At 37.7% G+C, this 22,013-nt stretch overlaps 2 protein-coding genes across 3 annotated transcripts in view; one reads left to right on the forward strand and one right to left on the reverse strand.

Moving 5' to 3' along the window:
• The window catches only part of LOC139946327 (uncharacterized), a 44,968-nt gene extending 37,965 nt beyond the window's left edge, over positions 1–7,003 (reverse strand). Inside the window, exons 1-2 of one of the 2 annotated variants that reach the window (XM_071943953.1) lie at positions 6,925–7,003; positions 6,037–6,101 (exon numbers count right to left, since the gene is read on the reverse strand). The gene's annotated coding sequence lies outside the window, so the exon portion shown is untranslated. Of the gene's footprint in view, positions 1–6,036; positions 6,179–6,924 lie in introns of those variants that run through there. The other variant, XM_071943954.1, reaches the window with a different exon arrangement.
• On the forward strand, positions 6,333–22,002 carry LOC139946328 (uncharacterized). The gene is made up of 12 exons (XM_071943955.1): positions 6,333–6,476; positions 7,281–7,796; positions 8,481–8,624; position 10,298; positions 12,474–12,525; positions 13,031–13,165; positions 13,570–13,638; positions 14,967–15,120; positions 16,819–16,887; positions 17,727–17,805; positions 18,336–18,432; positions 18,648–22,002. Exons 2-12 carry the CDS (start codon positions 7,282–7,284, stop codon positions 18,812–18,814), a joined length of 1,482 nt encoding a protein of 493 aa, XP_071800056.1. The 5' UTR covers positions 6,333–6,476; position 7,281; the 3' UTR covers positions 18,815–22,002.
• The last annotated feature ends 11 nt before the right edge of the window (positions 22,003–22,013 follow it).

Genomic DNA, 22,013 nt, shown 5'->3' on the forward strand with positions numbered 1-22,013 from the left:
ACAGTACATGTCTTAAGTGTCTCTAGTCCAAGTGTAATAAGAATTTGTAAAAGATAAGCGCAACATAACAAATTTAAAATGTACACTCAAGTTTTCCCAACAAACTACATTGTCAACCTCAGTGAGAAAGTACTTCAGAAGGAGTCGTTTCTCACAATAGGGGGGGGGGGGTATTAATCTTAAGGAAGTACAGTGTCAAGCAATTTACTGGTCAAGGAAGCTCTTGTGAGCTTTTGAAGGACAGACTCTTGACAGCATGTGTATCTTTGTCTAATGATCTTCTCAGCAGATTCCCACAATGTGATATAAACAACGCAACAGCCAATCTCCCTCATACAAAAATTGGTTTACCGACTACGATTATGAATTGCACAAATCAAGAAATTGATTAGGAAACCGCAGTGTACTAGACATGACATTACAAAAACACTCAGACCTTATGCACATAATTATATACAGAAGGATAAAAACAAAATCAAAACTCAAAACCATAAACTAAAATGAAGCCTGATGGGTGTGAAGGCATATTATTGAAGCCAAGGCTTGTACTGAGAAACTTGAAGGATGAACAAGAACACTCAGACAAAAACAGAATCAAAACATGAAAACATAGAGATAAACTAAAATAACTCTTATTGAAGCCAAGGCTTGTAATGAGACGTTTGAAGGACAGACAGACACTGAACAAGAACAAGAACAAGAACACACGTATACATGTACAAACTGGTTGGATCAAAATAGAATTAAAAACCTATAATAATAACAATAATAATAGTAATAATAATCAAGTTGGCCAAGGTAATTTATTGGGATCTGGGCAAGAAATGGGGTGTCTAGGTGACTGCAAAATGTTCCGGAGAAAGTTACAGAGATCGACCAGGTCAAGATCCTCTGGGACTTTAACATTCAGACTGACTATGTTATAGTACATAGGCGTCTGGATGTCGTAGTCTTAGATTTAAGGCAAAGAAGATGTGTCATCTCATTGACATACATGTAGCTGTGCCAGGAGATTTAAGGGTAGCTTCGAAGGAGATGGACAAGATCCAAAAGTACCAAGACCTGGCCAGGGAACTTTGTAAGATTTGGCAAGTGAAAGTAAAAGTAGTTCCTGTGGTGGTTGGAGCGCTCAGCACCATTCTGAAAGCACTGGGGAAACATCTGGACGAAATAGGGACAAATGTAAGAATAGATCTGTTGCAGAAGGCAGCACTGTTGGGAACAGTGAGGATCCTAAGAAAGACCCTCGAGATCTAAGGCAACAGGACGTAGCCCAATTCGAGGAGTTACCGGCACAAATGAAAATAATTTATATATGATCTTTCTTTTGCATACTGTGATAAGATGAAATAATAACAATAATAATAATAATATAACAATCATACTCGCAAACGGCTTATTGCCTTCATGCCCCCTGGTGATTGGCTTGGTGCCCTTGAGATGCTCCTACATTGTATAAATGTACAATTTTCTCTTAGCGTGCCATTTACCAATGAGAAAATACCTTGCCCTTTCAAAAACGAAGCATAACAGGCATGTTCTTCCGTCCTTCAAGGTGTTCCAGTTTAACTCCTTAAGGATTTCAGTGATGCTACTGTGACGTGACGAGTAGTCGTTTACAACAGAAAATGTCCCTATAAAGGAAAATGTGCAATTCAAGGACCACCAAGGCAATGACCTGGGGCGACACAACCAAATGCATCCATTGTCTCCAAGAATTAACGGGCCTGAACTTTTAAACTTTTAAAAATAAAAATATCAACACTGTATTTTTGTCAACAGTCTTTCAAGAATTATTCTTATAAATAGACCTCAAATTGTGCAATCGCCCTTCCTATCGTGGAAACTATTGAAAACACAATCAATTCCTGTATTAATTGGGAAACAATATAAATGATATTGCTTTTGAATTGAATCCCCTCAAATTAAGTTCAAAAAATACAAATAAAAAAACAAGGGCTTCTCAAAATTCTCCCAAGTAGGCTGTTGAAATGACGTCTAAATTTATGCTGGAGTTTTGGTTTGAAGGGTCAAGCTGTGGTTATTTTTTGAATAATCTGTTGGGAAGTCAAATTCTTCATCAGGGACACTTTCTTGCAGCACATTTGCACTGTTCCGAGCTAAATATTGATGTATAACGTGTATAGTAATAGTATAGACATGAATACAACAACAGTGAAGAAATACACGTTTGTTACATGTACAGTAGTTGGGGTTTAAAGATGCCAAATTCATACTTCACTCAAAAGCGAATGCAAAGCAAATTCTGTGATGTAAACAAGAATACATCGATACTTCGCCATGCAATGCTTTAAATCCCATCTACGTTGTTCTCTAATCTCTCTGACTCAACTCTGAACATGGTGAACATATCAATAAGAATGACACACCCTACCTAATACCAAAAAACCAACCCAACTCAATTAGAGATTACATGGTGTTACCACAAACCTTACTATCGTATTTCCACCATAGACCTTTTCGCAATACCTGTTGCGCAAGTGCTTACTGTTAAATGAAGTGCATGCTGGTCTAGCTAGGGATCAAACTTGAGCGCTACAGCTAGACCAGCATGCACCTCATTCAACGCCTACAGAGCGCGTACTGAGTATTTTCGGTAATAAGGCCCTTTATGCAAAGTTTGAAATCCTACAAATGATACCTCACCATGCAATCCTCAAATCCAATCTACGTTATTCTCTTCTCTCTTAGTAGGTACTGCTGCCTTCACTATGGTGATGAAGCTATCAAGAATGACAAACGGCCTACCCTAACACTTAAAGAGCAGCACTAACAATAAATCCTGTGTCATCCTTGTGTCATGGTCTCACACTTAATTCCTGAATATTTTCACACTGTTCCATTGTAAAGTGAAATGAACGCCCTGTATTATTACTCAAGCGTGAAACATGCAAAACTCTACATTGTTATATCAAGCTGATTACTAATAGTGCTTTGTGTCACCACAGATTCAAGGCAGCGTGTAATATAATATAGATACCGGCTTACTGGTATTGTAGTTTCAAATTGTATTGTACACTTGTCTGATGAGACAGTGTGGAATATTATACTGGCATATCGGTATTGTGTTTCTGTAAGCGCGTCTGGTTTGTCTGCTAGTCTACAGACAGAAAACAATATGGGAAAACAATATTTCCTAATGGGACTACAGGGTTGGCTTTTAAGGTATAGAATTACATTAAAGGGAAGAGCTTTAACTCGGTATGGTCTGATGCACTAATTAGGGAATGATTTCATCCAGTACCACCAGTACTGGCAAAGCTGATAATTATTGTTGTGCATGGTGAATGCTGTTTTGAGTAGCAAATGATTATTTTTTGAGTAGTTACTGTAGCATGTTGTTTTAAAAATACAATGTCACCATTCTCTCTTTTAGGAGTCTTGAAATTCTCTGTCTTGAAATTCTCTTAAAATAGAATTGATGCAGGCCTCTATTGTTTCCAAGAAATATCAGGCCTGAATTTGTTCACCTTAAAAAATAAAATACTAACATTTTTTTGTTACTGTCTTGAAATTCTCTTAAAATAGAATTGTGCAATCATCCTTGCAACTCAGGAAACTATTAAAAAGGCAATCATTTCCTGCTTAATGGTGAAACAAATGACGTTGCTTTCAAATAGAATCCCCTAAAATTAATGCAGGCCTCTATTGTTTCCAAGATATATCAGGCCTGAATTTGTTCACCTTAAAAAATAAAATACCAACATGTTTGTGTAACTGTCTTGAAATTCTCTTAAAATAGAATTGTGCAATCATCCTTGCAGCTCAGGAAACTATTCAAAGGGCAATCATTTCCTGCTTAATGGTGAAACAAATGAAGTTGCTTTCAAATAGAATCCCCTCAAATTTAATGCAGGCCTCTATTGTTTCCAAGAAATATCAGGCCTGAATTTGTTCACCTTAAAAAATAAAATACCAACATTTTTGTGTAACTGTCTTGAAATTCTCTTAAAACAGAATTGTGCAATCATCCTTGCAGCTCAGGAAACTATTAAAAGGGCAATCATTTCCTGCTTAATGGTGAAACAAATGAAGTTGCTTTCAAATAGAATCCCCTCAAATTTAATGCAAGCTTCTATTGTTTCCAAGAAATATCAGGCCTGAATTTGTTCACCTTAAAAAATAAATTACCCAATTTTTTTTGTTACTGTTTTGAAATTCTCTTAAAATAGAATTGATGCAGGCCTCTATTGTTTCCAAGAAATATCAGGCCTGAATTTGTTCACCTTAAGAAATAAATTACCAACATTTTTAATGGTTAATGGTGAAACAAATGACATTGCTTTCAAATAGAATCCCCTAAAATTTAGTCAGAAAAATGTAAATTAAACAAACCAAGGACTACTAAAAACTCTCCCAAGTAGGCTGTTGAAATAACATCTAAATTTACGCTGGAGTATTGCTTTGAAGAAAGCTGTAGTTTTCTTATTGACTTTTCTGCTGGCTAGTCACTTAAAGCAATCACACAACATCGGTAAACAGTATTGTCCAAAGGCCCACACTTCATGTATCACAACTTTTATATGAAATAACAAACCTGTTAAAATTTAGGCTCAATTGGTCATCAGAGTCGGGAGAAAATAACGGGAAAACCCACCCTTGTTTCCGCACATTTCGCCGTGGCATGACAATAAATCTGTAATTCTCGATATCGAGAATTGATAATTGTTTTAATGTTTTCTCATAAAGTAAAGCATTTCATGGAACAATATTTCATGGGAAGTCTTTTACCATTACCTTCTGTAAACCCTGTTAGTTATTTGTAAATCTGTGAACTTTAAATTTTTGTTCTGTTCAGAAAGTGGCTTTAAACAGTTAAACTTTACAAGAGGAAACCCTATACAAAAGACACTGTGATAATAGAGGGCATATAAGCGTATAGAATTAGAAACAGTCAGCTTTATTTCCTTGGCTGTTTTGAGACTTGGTTTGGATAATTTTCCGTATGGCGCCACCACTTTTTCACTCATTTTTACAAAAAGGGATATATCAATCAGGTAAATTAGATACTATATTATTTTATTTCGAATGGACATCCCTGACAACAAACTAGAAACATTGTGGCCTTAAAAATTAAAGGCAGTGGACACTATCGGTAATTACTCAAAATAATTATTAGCATAAAACCTAACTTGGAAACGAGTAATGGGAAGAGGTTGATAGTATAAAACATTGTGAGAAATGGCTACCTCTAAGTGACATCCTTTTTCGAGAAAGAAGTAATTTTCCACGAATTTGATTTTGAAACCTCAGATTTTAGAATTTGAGGTCTCGAAATCAACCATCAGCACACAACTTTGTGTGACAAGGGTGTTTTTTTTTTTCATTATTATCTTGCAACTTCGACGACCAATTGAGCTCAAATTTCCACAGGTTTGTTATTTTATGCAGGATAACTTTCCGTATGGCGCCACCACTTTTTCACTTTTTTTTACAAAAAGGGATATATCAATCAGCTAAATTAGATACTATATTATTTTATTTCGAATGAAAAAGTGGTGGCGCCATACGGAAACTTTTCCTTTATGCATACCAAGTGAGAAGACTGTTCTATGACAATTACCAATAATATACTAGTGTCCAGTGTCATGAAAGAATACAATACGAACTGCAAAGTTAAGTTTGTGTCAATTCATGCCTCAGCCCAACTTTTGTTTATGTGTGGGCAGACTTTTAGTTCAAAAATTGGAAAAGTTTCCATATGGCGCCACCACTTTTTCATTCGAAATAAAATAATATAGTATCTAATTTACCTGATTGACATATCCCTTTTTGTAAAAATGAGTGAAAAAGTGGTGGCGCCATACGGAAAGTTATCCCAAAAATTGTTTAATTGGTATGGGTAATTAATGTAAAGGTGCAGTTGAATGAACTGCACAAAAAGCATTGTTTTGGCCCAGTAGGCAGTAACCAGAACAGAAGAACTCGCATCATTAATTTATAATTATTACATAATAATCAGATAACTCGTATTTTTTTAAAATAAAAATAAAATAAAAAAGGTTTAATACTCACGCTTCTTATACAATTTCAGTCCTGTGTATTTAATGCTTCCCCGTCTGACATACTCCTTCTAACAGCTCCATGCAATAAAAACAAGTAATGTCACAATTAACACACGTACACAACAGAGTCAAACAAAACAACAGTACATGAATGAAACAAATTGCGTCAAATGTACACAAAAATCGATATGGACAACATCCTGTCTCCCACATGGCATTCACGCTAGTAAAAGTAGAGTATTTGTAAAGGTACGTGACTAATACGACGTTGTTTTTCAAATAGCGCCCTCAAGTGTAGTCGAATAAACAATTTCTTGCTATAAATAATCAGGGGCGGCGGGAAGGAGTGGAATTTCGAATAAAAACTACCAATCTGTACCTTTTCAACCTGATCATTTATGTCAGATTCGTATATTTTCTTGTATGCTGTACTTTCTGAAGGAAACAAAGGTAAAAATATTTGAAGATTCTTAAGTGGAAACTAGTTAAAGTTAGTTGTCCAGATTACGGACATTACTTTTCATGTAAACAATCAATCATTCATTGATTGTAGCATAGAGAAGTTTACTGTTATTGTCCATTTCAATGAATCATCGCTTCTTTAGAAACGTTTAAGTGGATAGATCTGTGAATTTTTGTTGACATCACAGTCTTGGTTTCTATTGTTTGTAATGTGGTAACTTGTTGTGTATGTCTGTGGAACTCAACTTGCCATAAAAAAACGTAAATCATAACTAATAATAAATATAATGTATTATTATTATTATTTATCTCTCTCGGACATCATCAGGGCAGTCTCATTCAACTTTATAGCATTCTTACCAACCTTTAGTTACGATAACTTAACCCTCCTCCACCAGGCTGACGGCAGGAGGGTCAGTTATCGCAACTAACCAACCTTATAATTCAACTCGGTCCGAGGTCAACTCTCATTATTGCCTTGGTGCCTTGAAATGCTCTGGGAGTAGAAAGTTACAATTTCCTCATACATGTCACAGGGTTCACTTGGAGAAAATGCTTTGGTGCCCTTGACCTTTCAAAAACAAAGCATACATGCCTGATATGGTTAACAACTTTGTACCTCAATAACTGCCATTATTGCAGACAATTGTAGACAGCAATTAAGAAAATAAGCAAGACATTATATGGATACAATTAATGTAGATTGATAACAATTTTTAGTTCGAATGTTGAAACTTATTTATAATTTAATAGTTGTTGAACTATGGTGTTTTTATTTATAATTGTTTTCAGAATGGCAAAGTTAAAAAAGAGAAAACTGTCACAACCTCCATCCCAGAATGAAAATCTACATCATCAAAGTATTGTACCTACCCCTGAGATTGAGGTGAGCCTCGTTGACCGAATGAAGAGACGATTTAGCACTCGCAACCCTTCAGCCTCAGAGCCCAGCGTATCAGATGGGGAACCATCTACAGCATCAAGTCAGGATTCTACAGTCAAAGAGACAGGATCCAGAAGAAAAATATCAAAGAGTAACTTGGCTAAGAAAGTCACTCAAATAGACAAGTATTTCTCTCCAGATGTCGGTGGATCAAGGAGGTTATTTCAGAGTCCAACTAGATTTCCGATAAGATCGTCCTTGATGAGCACAGGCGCAGAAGAAACACTTGACGGTGAACAGATGAGTGACAGTCAGAATAGCACTGGTCCTATTGAGACGGATGGACACAACTCGGACAATACTGAAGATGAAAAGGGATTAGCTTCGTCAAATGAAATAAACACAGATAAAGATTCAGATAACAGGTAAACTACCAAATCAGAAAGTTTATTATTATAGGCTTGTCTAAAATCTTTGGAGATTTCGAGCACGAGTTCCAGTACCATTTGTGGCCCCTTCCTCATTGTTTGGGGCATTAAAGCATAGAATGGTAGGTGTAAGACGGTACACACTACACAATGGAATGTCTATGTAAATTATTGCCTACATGTCAGCCTTCCATGTAACTAACCGCTAGAAAATAGTGAGCGTTCAAAGTTTGGAAAAGTTTGGCATCTTTAAAGATCTGATTTTCAAAAGTGTTTGTGCAAAAAATAAAAATGGGATGTACAGGATGAAATGGATTAGCCAAACCTTCAACAATAAATATAACATTTTAAAGCAAATGTATCTCAAATTGACCTGATAGAAATATTTAGAGAGAAACAAAATCTAAACAAAGTTAAACTTTCAAATACTGCAGATGTTTCAACATTGTCAACCCACATATCCCTCAAACCCTCGCTACTGTTATTGAAATAATTTAATGGAGCAGATCGTCAAATTGTACTTTCTCTGATCTCAGATTGATTAATATCTTTTTGACTTTTTTCAAAAAGTTTCTAGTGAAACAGATCACAAACCTGTCACATTCATCTTGTAAGTTGTAGTTGTTATTATTTTTTCCCATGTCTGTCTCACCTCTTCATCTCTAAAATATCGCTCAAAAGAAACAATGAAAGTCAAACATCAACACGTGCTAAGAAAAGAAAGTCTGATCCCGGCCCCAGTAGAAGCCTGTCTGATGAAGGGGATGAGACTGGAGAACAACTTGAAGGAAGAAGGAGAAGTCAAGATAGGTTGGAACAGTCTCAGTCTCAATCTTGTTTTGACTGAGCGCCTGACAGCGGCCACTCAAATCAGCTCTGTGTTTGTTTGCTAATTTCTTAGTATATTGCTCAATTTGTGTTCTTATTCTTATACAACTGGATTTGTTACTACACCTGGAATCTACAGGACTTTTTCTGTGTATCCTGGAGTCATCTGAATTGTGAAAATAGTGTTTTTCTGTTAGAAATTTTCACTGTCTCAGCTGAGAATTCTGGTGTATAAAGCTTACACACACTTAGGTGGCTGCATCCTGTGCAGTCATCCACCTAGTCCATGGACATTGTTCTCCCATCTGGGGACAATGGAGGTAAGTATCCTTTTCATTCTCTCCCTGCTTGCTAGACCATTGTACTGTACTGACTCATCTGTGGTCAGCTTTGTTCCATCAGCATCAATTGTGTCTGGTGCTTGCATTCTGCCAAAGACACATCTAGGCCTCATCCACCATCGAAGATATCTGAAATGCCCTATTTCTTACTATGACAACTCCCCAGCCACTTTTCATTTGGAAATTGTGATTTTTGGTGACATTGCTGTAAATCCCGGCCCTGAAGGTGTAAATAACTCAAACTCAGCAGAAGCTAGTCCAAACTCTGCAAATTCCTACTCACGGAACAAGCTTCTCAGTCTCCGCTATGCCCCATCCACACGTGCTACAACTCTGCTGCCTTCCTGTATATTATCATTACAGAACCTTGGCCTTTTTGTAAATCCCAGCACTGTTTATCGACCTACACATCGTGGTAAAAAAGCTGGTCGCCGTAGAACTGTTCATAATCCCCCTGTACCAGAAGTTACACTCCCTTCTGTTCCAGTACCAGTGACTACTGCCAAATCTCAACTCAGCCTTTGTGTTCTAAACACACAGTCCATCTGTAACAAGTATGACGATTTTGCGGATTTTGTTCTGCAAAAAGATCTGGACCTTGTTGCCGTTTCAGAAACATGGCTGAGACCAGACGACAACTTAACATGTCGTCAGTGTACCCCTGCTGGCTACTACTTTCATCACATCCCAAGACCTCACAAGACTGGTGGAGGAGTTGCAATACTGTACAGATCTACTTTATCTGTCTCTGTGAAAAATAATGACGTCCAGTACACAACTTTTGAATCTCTTCATGCTGAAGTTTCCGGAAACTCTAAATCTGTTCGTCTTGTCATTGTATACAGACCTGAGAGGGATTCAAACGGCCAACATGTGACTTTCTCAAGTTTTCTAAGGGAGTTTGAGAATTTGATTTTGGAATATCTGCTTCATCCATCGGAAATCATCATCACCGGCGACTTTAACATTCATGTTGATGACATCCATAACACCAATGCAAACCAGTTTAAGCATCTACTTCAAGCTTTTGGTCTCACCCAGCATATCCAGGAGCCGACTCATCGTCTCGGTCATTGCCTGGACCTTGTCATAACTCGTGAAATCTCCCCACCAATTGTCTCAAACTTTGTTATTCTACCTGGATTATCTGACCATTATGCAGTCATGTGTAACTTGAGTCTGTGCAAGCCCAAAGTCCCAACCGTCACTATAAAGAGCCGACAATGGAAACATGTGAATCCTCCCGAAGTGTTCCGCGACATAGGCACTCATTTAGCAAATCTAGAAGTTGATCATGACTGCTTGGATTCCTATGTCAGCCAATATGAGAGTACAGTCAGTGACATCTTGGATAAATACGCACCTTGGAAAACGAGATCAGTCAAGGTCCGAACTGAAGTCTCCTGGTTCAATGATGATATTCGTACAGCGAGAAAGATCTGTCGTCAACTGGAGCGGAAGTGGCGGAAAAATGGCAAATTGGCAATACAACGACAAGAATATCGCAACCAATGTAAAGTAGTTAGGAATTTGATCAACCAGGCAAAGATCATCCATTATTCATCTCAAGTACAAGAATCCTCAGGAGATCAAAAGAAGCTCTTCAAGATAATTGGTAAGTTGTTGCTCAAACCCAAAACCCCTGTCCTTCCATCCACCTACAATGACCAGGACTTAGCAAATGAGTTCCAGAAATTCTTTGTCACCAAGATTTCAGACATCCGCTCATCATTTTCATCAGTCCCTTACAACGTACCGCAGACATTGCCACATCTTCAACCAGAGTGTAGACTATCTGTGTTTGAGCCTGCCACTGTTGCTGAGATTCAAAGGGTTATTATGAAATCTCCTTCAAAATCCTGTGAGCTGGATCCAGTATCAACATCCATGATAAAGCAAAACATTGATATATTTGTACCCTACATCACTAAGCTTGTAAACGAATCTCTCAGTTCCGGTTGTTTCCCCGATAGCCTCAAAGTTTCCTACATCAGGCCGCTCATCAAGAAACCAAACCTGGACAAGGAGATATTCAAAAACTACAGACCGGTTGCAAACTTAAAATATCTTGGAAAAGTCATCGAACGAGTAGTGTCATCACGTATTTCTGATCACATTCATACTTTCAACCTGTCCGACGTGTTCCAGTCAGCATACAAGCCTTTCCATGGGACCGAGGCTGCACTAGTCCGTGTGAGCAACGATATTCTCTCTTCTATGGACAATGGTAACCTTACAGCACTAGTCCTGCTAGACTTGAGTGCTGCTTTTGACACTGTTGATCATAACATCCTTCTCTCTCGGCTCCAGAATCACCTTGGCATAGAGGACACAGCCCTAGCATGGTGCAAATCGTATCTCCACAACAGAACTCAGCATGTATGTATTGGCACTGCGATATCCGACCCTGTTGTTTTGAACTACTCTGTGCCACAGGGGTCAGTACTCGGCCCGCAGTGGTTTACGCTGTACACTTTACCGATTCGTGACATCATCCTCAAGTTTAATCTGAATTACCATGTGTACGCAGACGACACTCAGCTATACATCACGTTTAAATCTTCTCAAGAAAACGCCAATGCATCTATTGCAAGACTTGAGAAATGCATCCAAGAGATTCGACGTTGGACACAACAAAACTTCCTGAAGTTAAATGATGATAAGACAGAGTTCCTTTTATTTGGGTCACGTCAACAGTTAACTAAGGTTTCAGTGCCATACATCTCCATCGGTGATGCTCGGATAGCTCCCTCGCTGAAAGCTCGGAACTTAGGGGTTATTTTTGATTCATCGATGACACTTCAGCCACACATCAACAACATTGTTCGTTTATCATCATATCACATCAGGAATATAGGTAAGATTCGCAAGTACTTGGACAAAAGTGCCACTGAAAAGGTCATTCACGCATTTGTTACTTCTCGTCTTGACAACGGCAATGCTCTTTTCTACAGTCTTCCTAACAACCAGATTTCCCGACTTCAACGGCTCCAAAATACTGCTGCTCGCATTGTGACACTGTCTAGAAAATCCTGTTCTATCACCCCCATTCTGAAACAACTGCACTGGCTCCCTATCTCTCAACGAATCATCTTCAAGCTGATGCTCATTGTCCACAAAGCTCTAAATGGCAAGGCTCCCCACTATATTTCTGAACTGCTTCAAGTTTACACTCCTTCAAGGAATCTTCGATCAAGTTCCATGCTTCTCCTCATTGAACCCAAGTCTCGACACTCATGGGGTGACAGGTCTTTTTCTGTAGCCGCGCCACGCATTTGGAACTCTCTACCACTTAATCTTCGATCTTGTCTTTGTACCGCAAAATTCAAGTCTCTTCTCAAAACTTATCTTATGTCACAGGTTTTTCAATGACTAATTTTGTTGTGTCTGTTTTTCTTTGTATTGTGTTTTTGTTTTGTTTTGTTTTGGTTTACTGCGCCTTGAACACCCAGCAGGGTGGATATGTGCGCATTACAAGTCTTATTATTATTATTAATATTATTAGCAAGGTCCAGAGACGGTGAAAGTTTCAAAGAAAAGAACTAGCAAAAAGAAAGGTAAAAAGAGGGATCCATTGGAAACTGTTTGCCAATGTAAATGACCTTTGGTATATATCTTTAATTGCCTCATGTTTTGACCATAGGAGAGTTTTTTCCCAAAGGGTTTCAGAAAGACTCTGCTAGGGTGGAAATGTTAGGCCGTTACAAAAAAAAAGGCAAAATGATAGGAATTTGTTGTCTGAATTCAGCATTACCTTTCTGCTCTCATCCTTTAACTGTTTCATGCGCTCAGCAGCGGCTAGCCACCGGTTTAAAGTCCTCCAGAAAATTAATTCTAAAACTAAACATAAAGATCAAACAACCAGATTTCAGAACACGAAAAAGGACTCTTTTTTACCCGTTTTGGGGTCACCATTTGTGAAAAAAAACATGCAAACTATTAATGTGCCCTAAGTATCAATTTAATATAAAAGAAATGGTGCATGAAATAGATAAGCTAACAAACAGTGTGAGGACAGATTGTTATCCTTCCATTGTTTTTGTATCGTTCTGTTTCCCATAGACACTTTAACCATAGCCAGTGGAGAAGTAGAGGCTCATATGGCAGACAAGGAATTCATCAGTAGCCAGGTCCGGGCCATGTCAACGCCTTTTGTTCTGGAGTCTGGACCCAGAAGTTGGATGAATGCTTGGAGAGGTAAAGGAAGCCTGGTCTAATCATTGAGTCTCTATTAGACAAAACAAATTAAAGTACTAAAAGATCTCACTGATTCTTAAGTTCATACCAGTACCAATCCTAAAGCTCATAAGTACGAATCCTCCTGAGAAAAACCTTCCCTCTGGAATACTGCCAAAGTCAATGAAAACCCATGAGCCACCACATGATGTTCTTCCTAACTAGTGTGATTTCCAATTTGTTTTGCATATGGATAAATATATATCTTTAACACTGGTATAAAATAAAAGCCTAGACCAAATGTACACGTGGATCAGCCGTTGTACTCCTGCCCCTTGTTCCTACCCTTTTCCCAAGGACCAAGTATCATATCTATACCTATTTTGATTGCTGCAGTTCCTGCTATTGTTGTTTTACTCTTACAGCTCAACAGTCATTTCATTATGACTTACCAGACATCCCATCATCTCTTATTGACAGAATTGTCACTAAAAGTAAGTGTAACACTTGTATTTTTTTTTTTTTAATGTTTATGCGTGTTGTTGACCCATCTTGGCATAGTGTGAAAAACTACCTTTGCTTTTGTGTGGTACATGTATCTTCTAAAAGTTTTAATTCAGTAATTAGTACAGAAACTACCACAAGATTCAGTTTACAAGGGACACGTTGCCTTGGATCGGTCGAGTTGGTCCATTAAAAGAGTTTGAAACCATGTGTTATGAAATGGATGGTGTTAGAAAGATGTTTTGAAAGTAGAATATAAAGATCCACACAATTATGCCTCGAAATTGGTGGTTTTCCTTTTACTTTGCGAACTTACACGGTCGACCGTTTTAGTGTTAGCTCACGATGTGTAAGTGTCAAATTTTGAGGCAAATTTGTGTGGATCATTATACTCTGCTTTTAAAACATCTTTCCAACTGTATGCATTTTATAACAACTGGTTTTCAAACGCTTTTCATAGACCAACTCGCCTGATCAAAGTCAACGTGCCCCTTTTAAGGCGTTAAGCTGCATTTACTGGGTGTTGTTGTTTACCAACGATAGGATTTGTAGAAAGAAAAAAACCTGTTAGTCTGGTTATCTGTGACCCGGTAGGGGGGATCTCATATCTTCATTCATAGTGCCAGCCATGATCTGGAAACAGGCTGTTGAAATTTGTTTTAAAAAAAAGAAAATATTTGCCAGATTTGTTTTTACCATCTTTCAGATGGAGTGCAGTTAGGGTACCCTTGATTTACATGTATGGTTTTCCATCTCAGTCCTTAACTTATACTTTAATAAGTGACCAACTGTAACTATTGCATGCAATCTTCTGCCAGGCCTTCTGCCCGCCACTTAATTGTAATTGCATCCTTTTACATTACTGATGATTTACATCTTCGAGTTGAAGATACCCAAGCCTACATTCGTATGGACTGTGAAAGGGGTAACCCTGTTTCAGCCCTAGGAGTAGATGGCAATGGCCTCTGGAAAAAATAGTTGTAGCCCACACCTTGAGTGGCCTTCAGGCCTTGTGTGTCAGGCGACTTGCATAAAAAAACAAAAAAAATGGTTTAAATTGGTCACTAGGGCACGTCATTGCTGTGGTGGAAGTCCTTCCCCTCTTGAGTTGGGTCTACAATTCTCTTGACTCGGGTCCCCATGCCTGCATGCTCCTCTTCTATTCATTTTTATTGCTCATTTAGTTGCTCTCCTGTCATGTTCTGTTCTGTTTTTTATAATTATTGTGTGTTTCTGTTAAGCAAGATTTGTATGTGCTTAACAAGTTTGTATGCTCTTATGATTTATGACACTGGGCCAATAAATTGTTTTCTCACAGTCAATTTCACCATGGAAGATGTTTACCAGCGGCAGCTTGGACGTCAGAGACAGCGGACAACCTTAATGAGGCTGGATGAACTCCGTAAAGAGCCTCAGGAAGATTCCCAGAGTAGTCTCAAGCCATCCTTACGAGACCAGGCCAACCTACAAGAGTGAGTTACCAAGGCGTGTTTTGAATGAGCAGATTGGACTCAAGGTCTGGGCCTAATTTCATAGAGCTGCTCAAGCACAACAAGTAGCTTAGCACAAGCCAAACTGCCATGTCATATATACAATCTGTGACTGGTATCCCGACTGGTATCTATGAAGTTGGGGCCCTGGTGTTTTTAAAATGTGGGTTTGGGTCCCAGTCATTGCACTTTTGTCCTTAAAGGGTCTATGTAACTTTTGTAGGACAAAAAACACAATGTCCACAGATTTACACTAAACTTACACAGTTTGAAGGTAATGATAGTAGAAAGCTTCCCTGAAAATACTACGTGCTGAGGTGCTGTACTTTTTTGGAAATGAGTAAAACAATGTCTTGAAAATAATTTTCATCTCATGGGGCGAAAATTATTTTAATCATTTACAAACGTATTTTCATGACATTGTTTTACTCATTTCTCAAAAACTACAGCACCCCAGTAAGTAAGATTTGAAGGGAAGCTTTCCACTATCATTATCTTTAAACCCTGCAAGTTTAATGTAAATCTATGGACATTTTGAAAAAGTACCCAAATCCTTTAAGCAAGACACACAACCATAACTGTCTTGTCTTTTTGACAGGACGTAAATCTGTTGGTCTTTTGTGTTGTGTGATTCTCATAAAAAGAACCAAGCACCCTTACTGTTAAGATAAGTGGTTCAGCCAGGTGTTTCTTGGCTGGATCGATTGGTGCACCTACACGTATAGACTCTCACATAAATCTTTCTCATAATTCATGGCCGAAAATTGCGCACCTTGTTCCTTTAGTTACATTAACAAGAACCTACGTAAATGGTTTTCATAATTCATGGCTTCCAATTTGGCTACATCTTGTGAACTGTTTAAGAAGTTATATGTACGTAAATAGTTTTTTTGTATCCCATGGCTGCAGATTGCGCAGCACCTCGTTAACCTTTTGTGAACTTCACATGAAGCTACGTACATGGTTTAAATAATTCATGGCTGCAGATTGCGCAGCACCTTTCAAACTCCCACAAGAAGCAGCATAAATGTTTCTCATAATTTAAAACCTATTTTGCATACCTGTCGTACATGTATGTGATATACTAGATAAGACCTTCATATTGTTTTGTGATGAAGTGCATGTAGGCATATGATTGTCTAACAATAGAGTGAGACACCAAATTGTTGCCTCTTTGGATGGGACATTAAGCCACCGGGTTTGGTAGTGTACATTACGTATAAAAAGAACCAAGAGTACTTATCATGGAATGAGTAGGGTTTAAACCCAGGTGATTTTGAATCATATAGCAAGCTACCTTGTTTACAAGTTTCCTCAGGTATGAGTCATCATTTGTTTCATTACCAGAATAATATTAATAAAAAAGAATAATAATAATAATAACAATGATAATAGTTTGATCGGAGGTCATGCAAAAAAATGCTAAATGCATTTATCTTCATGAGAAAACCCCCATAATTTTGCATTAATACTGGTTTACTCTTTGCATCCAAAGTCAACAACATCATGTGTATTAATTTTGGTTTGACCCTTACATTGATGTGTGTAAGCACTGTATACTCAGTACTTTTCCAAGTCCTGTGAAAAAAAATCACAGGCATTTTACTCAGGTGGGATTCGAACCCACGACCCTCGCAATTCATATTTGTAAGGATCCTGTTCTTTGTTTACTCATTCTAGAGTCATTTCAAGTTACCCAAGTGAGTGGCCAGGCAGTGTTGGAGAAGAAGACCAAGAATTAGCTGAAAGGTTGGTCATTATTAAAACTATATTGCCTTACTCAGATGTTTTATTTGTATAATTTGAAATATTTTGATGTCTGAGAACAAAGTACCAAAAATACTATTTGTTGTGGGATCAAGTGTGGTGTAGCATACTGTGACACAGGCTTTGAATTGAAACAGCCCAAGGCACCCACAGTAGTTGCCGTGGTGCCCTGTGCTTTTGCCCTGGTGCCCTTTGCAAAGTTCCAAGTTTACATTTTCCTCATAGAAGTGCCCCTTGGAGCGAGGAAACTTTTTGTTGTTCCTTCAAGAAGTTCAAGACCTGCAGATGAGACAATAAGACACAGGCACATCAATCAGAAACATTTGTAACAAATTGATCAGAATATTTATATGTCAGGTTTACCTCAAACTTTACCGCTTAACTTCTATAGCGTACTGAAAGTGTACATATTAAGCTGAAGACTTCAAAATCACCTAAATTAATTAGAGGTTTAGTTCCCAAGCCAACTTAGCTGTGACACACCCTCAGTAACGTATCTAATAATCTCATCATTGAAGCATTTGCACAGTGTTCTTACACAGAAAGGGTACCAGAACACTTTACAACAATAATATTAAAGCAATCAACAACTAAACAATACAAAGGAATGAGAATGAAATAATGGCCTAGTAAGCAAAACAAGTCTGCAAAAGGTGAATCTTAAGCAATGTTTTGAAATCAGTTACTGAAGTGCCATGACATATTAAATAAGGAAGATTATTCCAAGCAGCTGCAAATTAACCTTTTGGAAAATGAGGAGTAGATGAATCTGGTTAGAGGTTTTGTAAGAATTCTTGTTTCTTTAATGTCATTTCTTACAGGTACTCATCCCTACGAGCAAGATTGTTTGCTTTGAGTCGGTCTGAGACCCTTAGCAATCAGCAATGTGACCAATATAAGGTAAGTGTACAAGAAGTGGTTCTTAGGGATGTAGTCAAACCCTCCTCATCCGAGCCCTCCACATTGGTGTCGAAGTCCAAGACCTTGAAAAAAGGACTCAACTTCGGACTTGAGTCCAAGTCCTACAACTTTGCTGTTTATACAGACAATCTACATCTTAACATTCGTTTAAGTTACAAATACCTCGTTGATAACTTGCCCCAAAACTTTAGGACAGCATTCACATCAACAACATGAATTCCTTGTTTATATTTAGAAAGCATCTTGAACACTTTTTATTCACTGCACCATAGTTATCTTTCTGTTCTTTTTCAAGCCGTTTATAAACACTTGATAATGGCTTTACGTTTTGATCCTATCAGGGTCTTTTTCAAAAGGCTGGTCTCAGATTTGGCATAATTTTGTTGAATTCATCATATCACATAGGGACAGCAATATTATATAAGATTAGTTTCATTTCTCATTTCTTTGAAAACACTAACAGTTTATCTTCTATTGCTTACTATCATATTTATTTTCAATTGTCTTAGTCGCTTTTAGGAGTCTTAAAGATGATCCATACCAACCTAGACAAGCACTGCTTATCCCAAGACCTACGGGAGGAAGTAAAGAGGTCAAAGGATCTGAGTAAGTCTATGTTTTAAGCTTGTCCTCAACTATATGATATCGCAACTGTCTTGATAGTCTGAAGAATTAAAACTTTTAAGCTGTTACTCAAGCACGTCAGCTCACCAGACATTCTTCAAATCTAACTTGCAAATCGCTCATTAATATTAATGCATTGAACATTATGTCATGAATGTTTCTTAAGAAGTATTTATTTTATATTTTTTGTTTTACAGTTTTCAAGATCACACAGAAGCTTCAAAGTGGAGCGCTTGATGAAGGACCTAATGCATCATTGAAGGATGGACGCAGTGACAGTAAACAGCCATCTGTCTCATTCACTAACCACAACGATCTCATCAAGACATTGTTCAAAGTAACTGTATCTTCTGAACCTCCTTAAAAATCTGTCAAATGTTATGAAGTAAAACCAAAGAAATGTATTGTGTTTTGTAACGCACGTAAAATAATCCAGGGCAATGTGAGAAAAAAAGAGAACAGGTTCACCCCGGTGTTCCTGGTTAACTGATTGGTTAGCAGCATTATTGCGCCACAGCACCTTTGTAAACCATTACAGGGTGCTATGTTAAAGGAGTAGGTCGCATAATTCAAACGTAGTTCCATATACCTAGCAGGAATATACTGAATGACGAATATGGTGCCTGCTGTTGATGTCAAAATTTTCTTGTTTTTGCTAGAACCTCTACTGAAAAGAACATTACAAGTCACAGTGTATACGATCGTTAAAAATGATGATTCAGGATATGTTATTGATGACTTATTAATTGATAAGAAGAATGTGAAGTTAAGGTCGAAAAACAACAGAACCTTGAATTTGAAGCTGGGTGCCCAATTAAGGAATAAAAATAAAGACTTTCATGTTCCAAATTTTTCCTGCATGGAAACCTGTGATCGGAGCTTGAGATGTGGCCAACTAGTTAGTTCATTAATCATTTAAGCCTTGGGTTTTCCTTTAGAGCAACCTGGTAATTGATCCTGGACCTAAACCGATTTTGAAGAAACAAAACTTATTCTATTGCAGTAAGATATGCTAAGCTACGAAAAAGCTAATTTTTTACAGACTTAGATTTTTGTTTGTCTGTTACTACTTTGTATGTAGATATCCACCAACTGAGAAATAAAATACATGATAATAAAATATATAATTCCTTCTAAATGTGTTATGATTGGCTGCCTTTGTGTTCCTATAATTTTGCGATCATTGCTTTCTCTTTCCCTATAAATGGATGGGGATTTTTCCGTTTGTATTTTGTCTACATTGTCTATGCCTCTGATGAATATCAGGTTTAAATTCAAAACTAAGGCTCCCCAACCATAGCTAAATATTTTAAAGGTCATGGGTTTGAGTCCGACATCAGTCATTTATTCGGAAAAGCCCTGCCCCACCCCACCCTAATGAAAAAAAGAAAGTCCTTGCTATGACGAGGCTCAGTGACAAGCCTAAATAATATTTCCATCTGTAAGCTCACTGATTTTAAAGTTCATACCAGAACCAATTCTCCAGAGAAATATTTCCATATGAAAGCTCACTGATTCTAAAGTTCATACCAGTACCAATCCTCCAGAGAAATATTTCCATCTGAAAGCTCACTGATTCTAAAGTTCATACCAGTACCAATCCTCCAGAGAAATATTTCCATCTGAAAGCTCACTGATTCTAAAGTTCATACCAGGACCATCCTTCAGAGAAATATTTCCATCTGAAAACTCATTGATTCTAAAGTTCCACCCAGAACCAGTCCTCCAGAGAAATATTCAATCTGAAAGCTCACTCATTCTTAAGTTCATACCAGTACCAATCCTCCATAGAAATAGTGCCATCTGAAAGTTAATCGATTCTTCTAAAGTTCATACCAGTACCAATCATCCAGAGAAATATTTCCATCTGAAAGCTCACTGATTCTAAAGTTCATACCAGTACCAGTCCTCCAGAGAAATATTTTTATCTGAAAGCTCACTGATTCTAAAGTTCATACCAGTACCAATCTTATATAGAAATATTACAGTACTTTCCCGAGTCTTGTGAGGTAACAAATCCACTTGCACTCGAGTGGGATTCGAACCCATAAACTTTGGCATTTTGGGCATCATGACCAGACCCACTGAGCTTGCCCGGAAGCTTTAGAATAGAGGCCGAACTAAATGGTCTTATTCACAAACAATTGGATAGGCCAATGTTGTTGATGGTGGCGTTGTTGTTGTAGTTTTGTTTTTACAACAATCAAAAGAGGCGGAGATTTGGTATAAAACCGTGGGTTAATAAAGATTATTAATGCGATTTGAGTCTCCCGCCGTACCAAACTTGGGGGCCGCCGTCTTGGATTCACAATGGTGGTAAGAAACAAGGAATTGAAAAGGGACTTGAAATTTAACCGAATATAAAGACACCCAGGACTACACATTGTCTAACAATGTTTCTTTAGCTAACATTAACTAGGACCAAGGAAATGATATTATTGGAGAGGGTGTAGTTATACCTAAATAAAGATGATCGGTCAGCATCGCCATGGTGTAGGATTGTTACGCAAGACGCCAACAGTCATGTATGGTTTAGTGTTTATAAACTTTCCAGACAATTGAACATCAACACGAGAAACGAATTCAGATCCAGTCGTAACAGAAACTGCAATTAAAGCTACAAATAATAATATTTAGGTCGTGACCATGTTAACGTGCTTGAATATATATGGCAACCATGTGGCAACCACACAGGTGATGCTCTTTTATATATGCTTCCGTCTAAAATTTCCAGTGCAATTATAATTTTCCTGATTCATTTCTATTTCCTTGTTTTCTTTTATAGTTTGTATTTGTAAAATTGATTTTATTATGGAGCTGCAAAATCTTTTGTCAAATCTAGTATAAAAGAAATATGTTAATTGAATTGAATTAAACTAAGGAATATACTGCTGTGATTTAGAAAATGGTTTTACATCTACGCACGGCCCTTTTTGTTTATTACCAGGTTTCGTTCTAAAGCTAAACGAAATTGAAACTCATATTGTAAATACATCAATCCTTCTTTTTTTAAGTACAATCTACCGGTAGATTATACCTTGCTTTGTCCCATTTACATTCAGTTAGAAATCAACAGATAGTATACTTAAAAATGTAAGCCACTGAGGTTTGTACAAAAAACATCTAAAGAGCATTGTCATGCTACCACCATCTTGGTCATGTCCCCTTATATATATAACAGTAAATGCTTATATTTATTGTTGAAAAAGGAACCAGACTATCTCTTCTTCAAGCCTCAGTTTGGGTACTTTGATTTGAATGGGAGAATATCAAGATGGCCGCACACTGATAAAGGTCTACTACTCTAAAAACTCACGGGGTCAGAATTAATCCGGAATCCAGGGTCTCACGATGCTTTGACCATTTCCGGGACAGGCTGACCCACAAACTGGTCACCAAATTTAACTTTGAGTAAATTTCCGCGTCATTCTGAAGAGTTTCTGGATCATTTAGACACATACTCCGGCTCAAGCTCCACGGGTTCTGACCCAGGTCAAATCTGACCTTGGAGTTTTGAGATTATCGAGGTTATGAAACAGACGACAACGGGCCGCCCCCCCCAC

Source organism: Asterias amurensis, chromosome 13, assembly GCF_032118995.1.
Source record: "Asterias amurensis chromosome 13, ASM3211899v1".
Lineage (NCBI taxonomy): Eukaryota > Metazoa > Echinodermata > Asteroidea > Forcipulatida > Asteriidae > Asterias > Asterias amurensis.

Excerpts from the sequence above, each read along its gene's own strand:
- LOC139946328 (XM_071943955.1), top strand. The coding sequence starts at position 7,282 with ATGGCAAAGTTAAAAAAGAGAAAACTGTCACAACCTCCATCCCAGAAT. Across the intron at positions 12,526-13,030 it reads AAGAACTAGCAAAAAGAAAG|ACACTTTAACCATAGCCAGT; the intron begins GTAAAAAGAGGG and ends TGTTTCCCATAG. Across the intron at positions 15,121-16,818 it reads GACCAGGCCAACCTACAAGA|AGTCATTTCAAGTTACCCAA; the intron begins GTGAGTTACCAA and ends TACTCATTCTAG.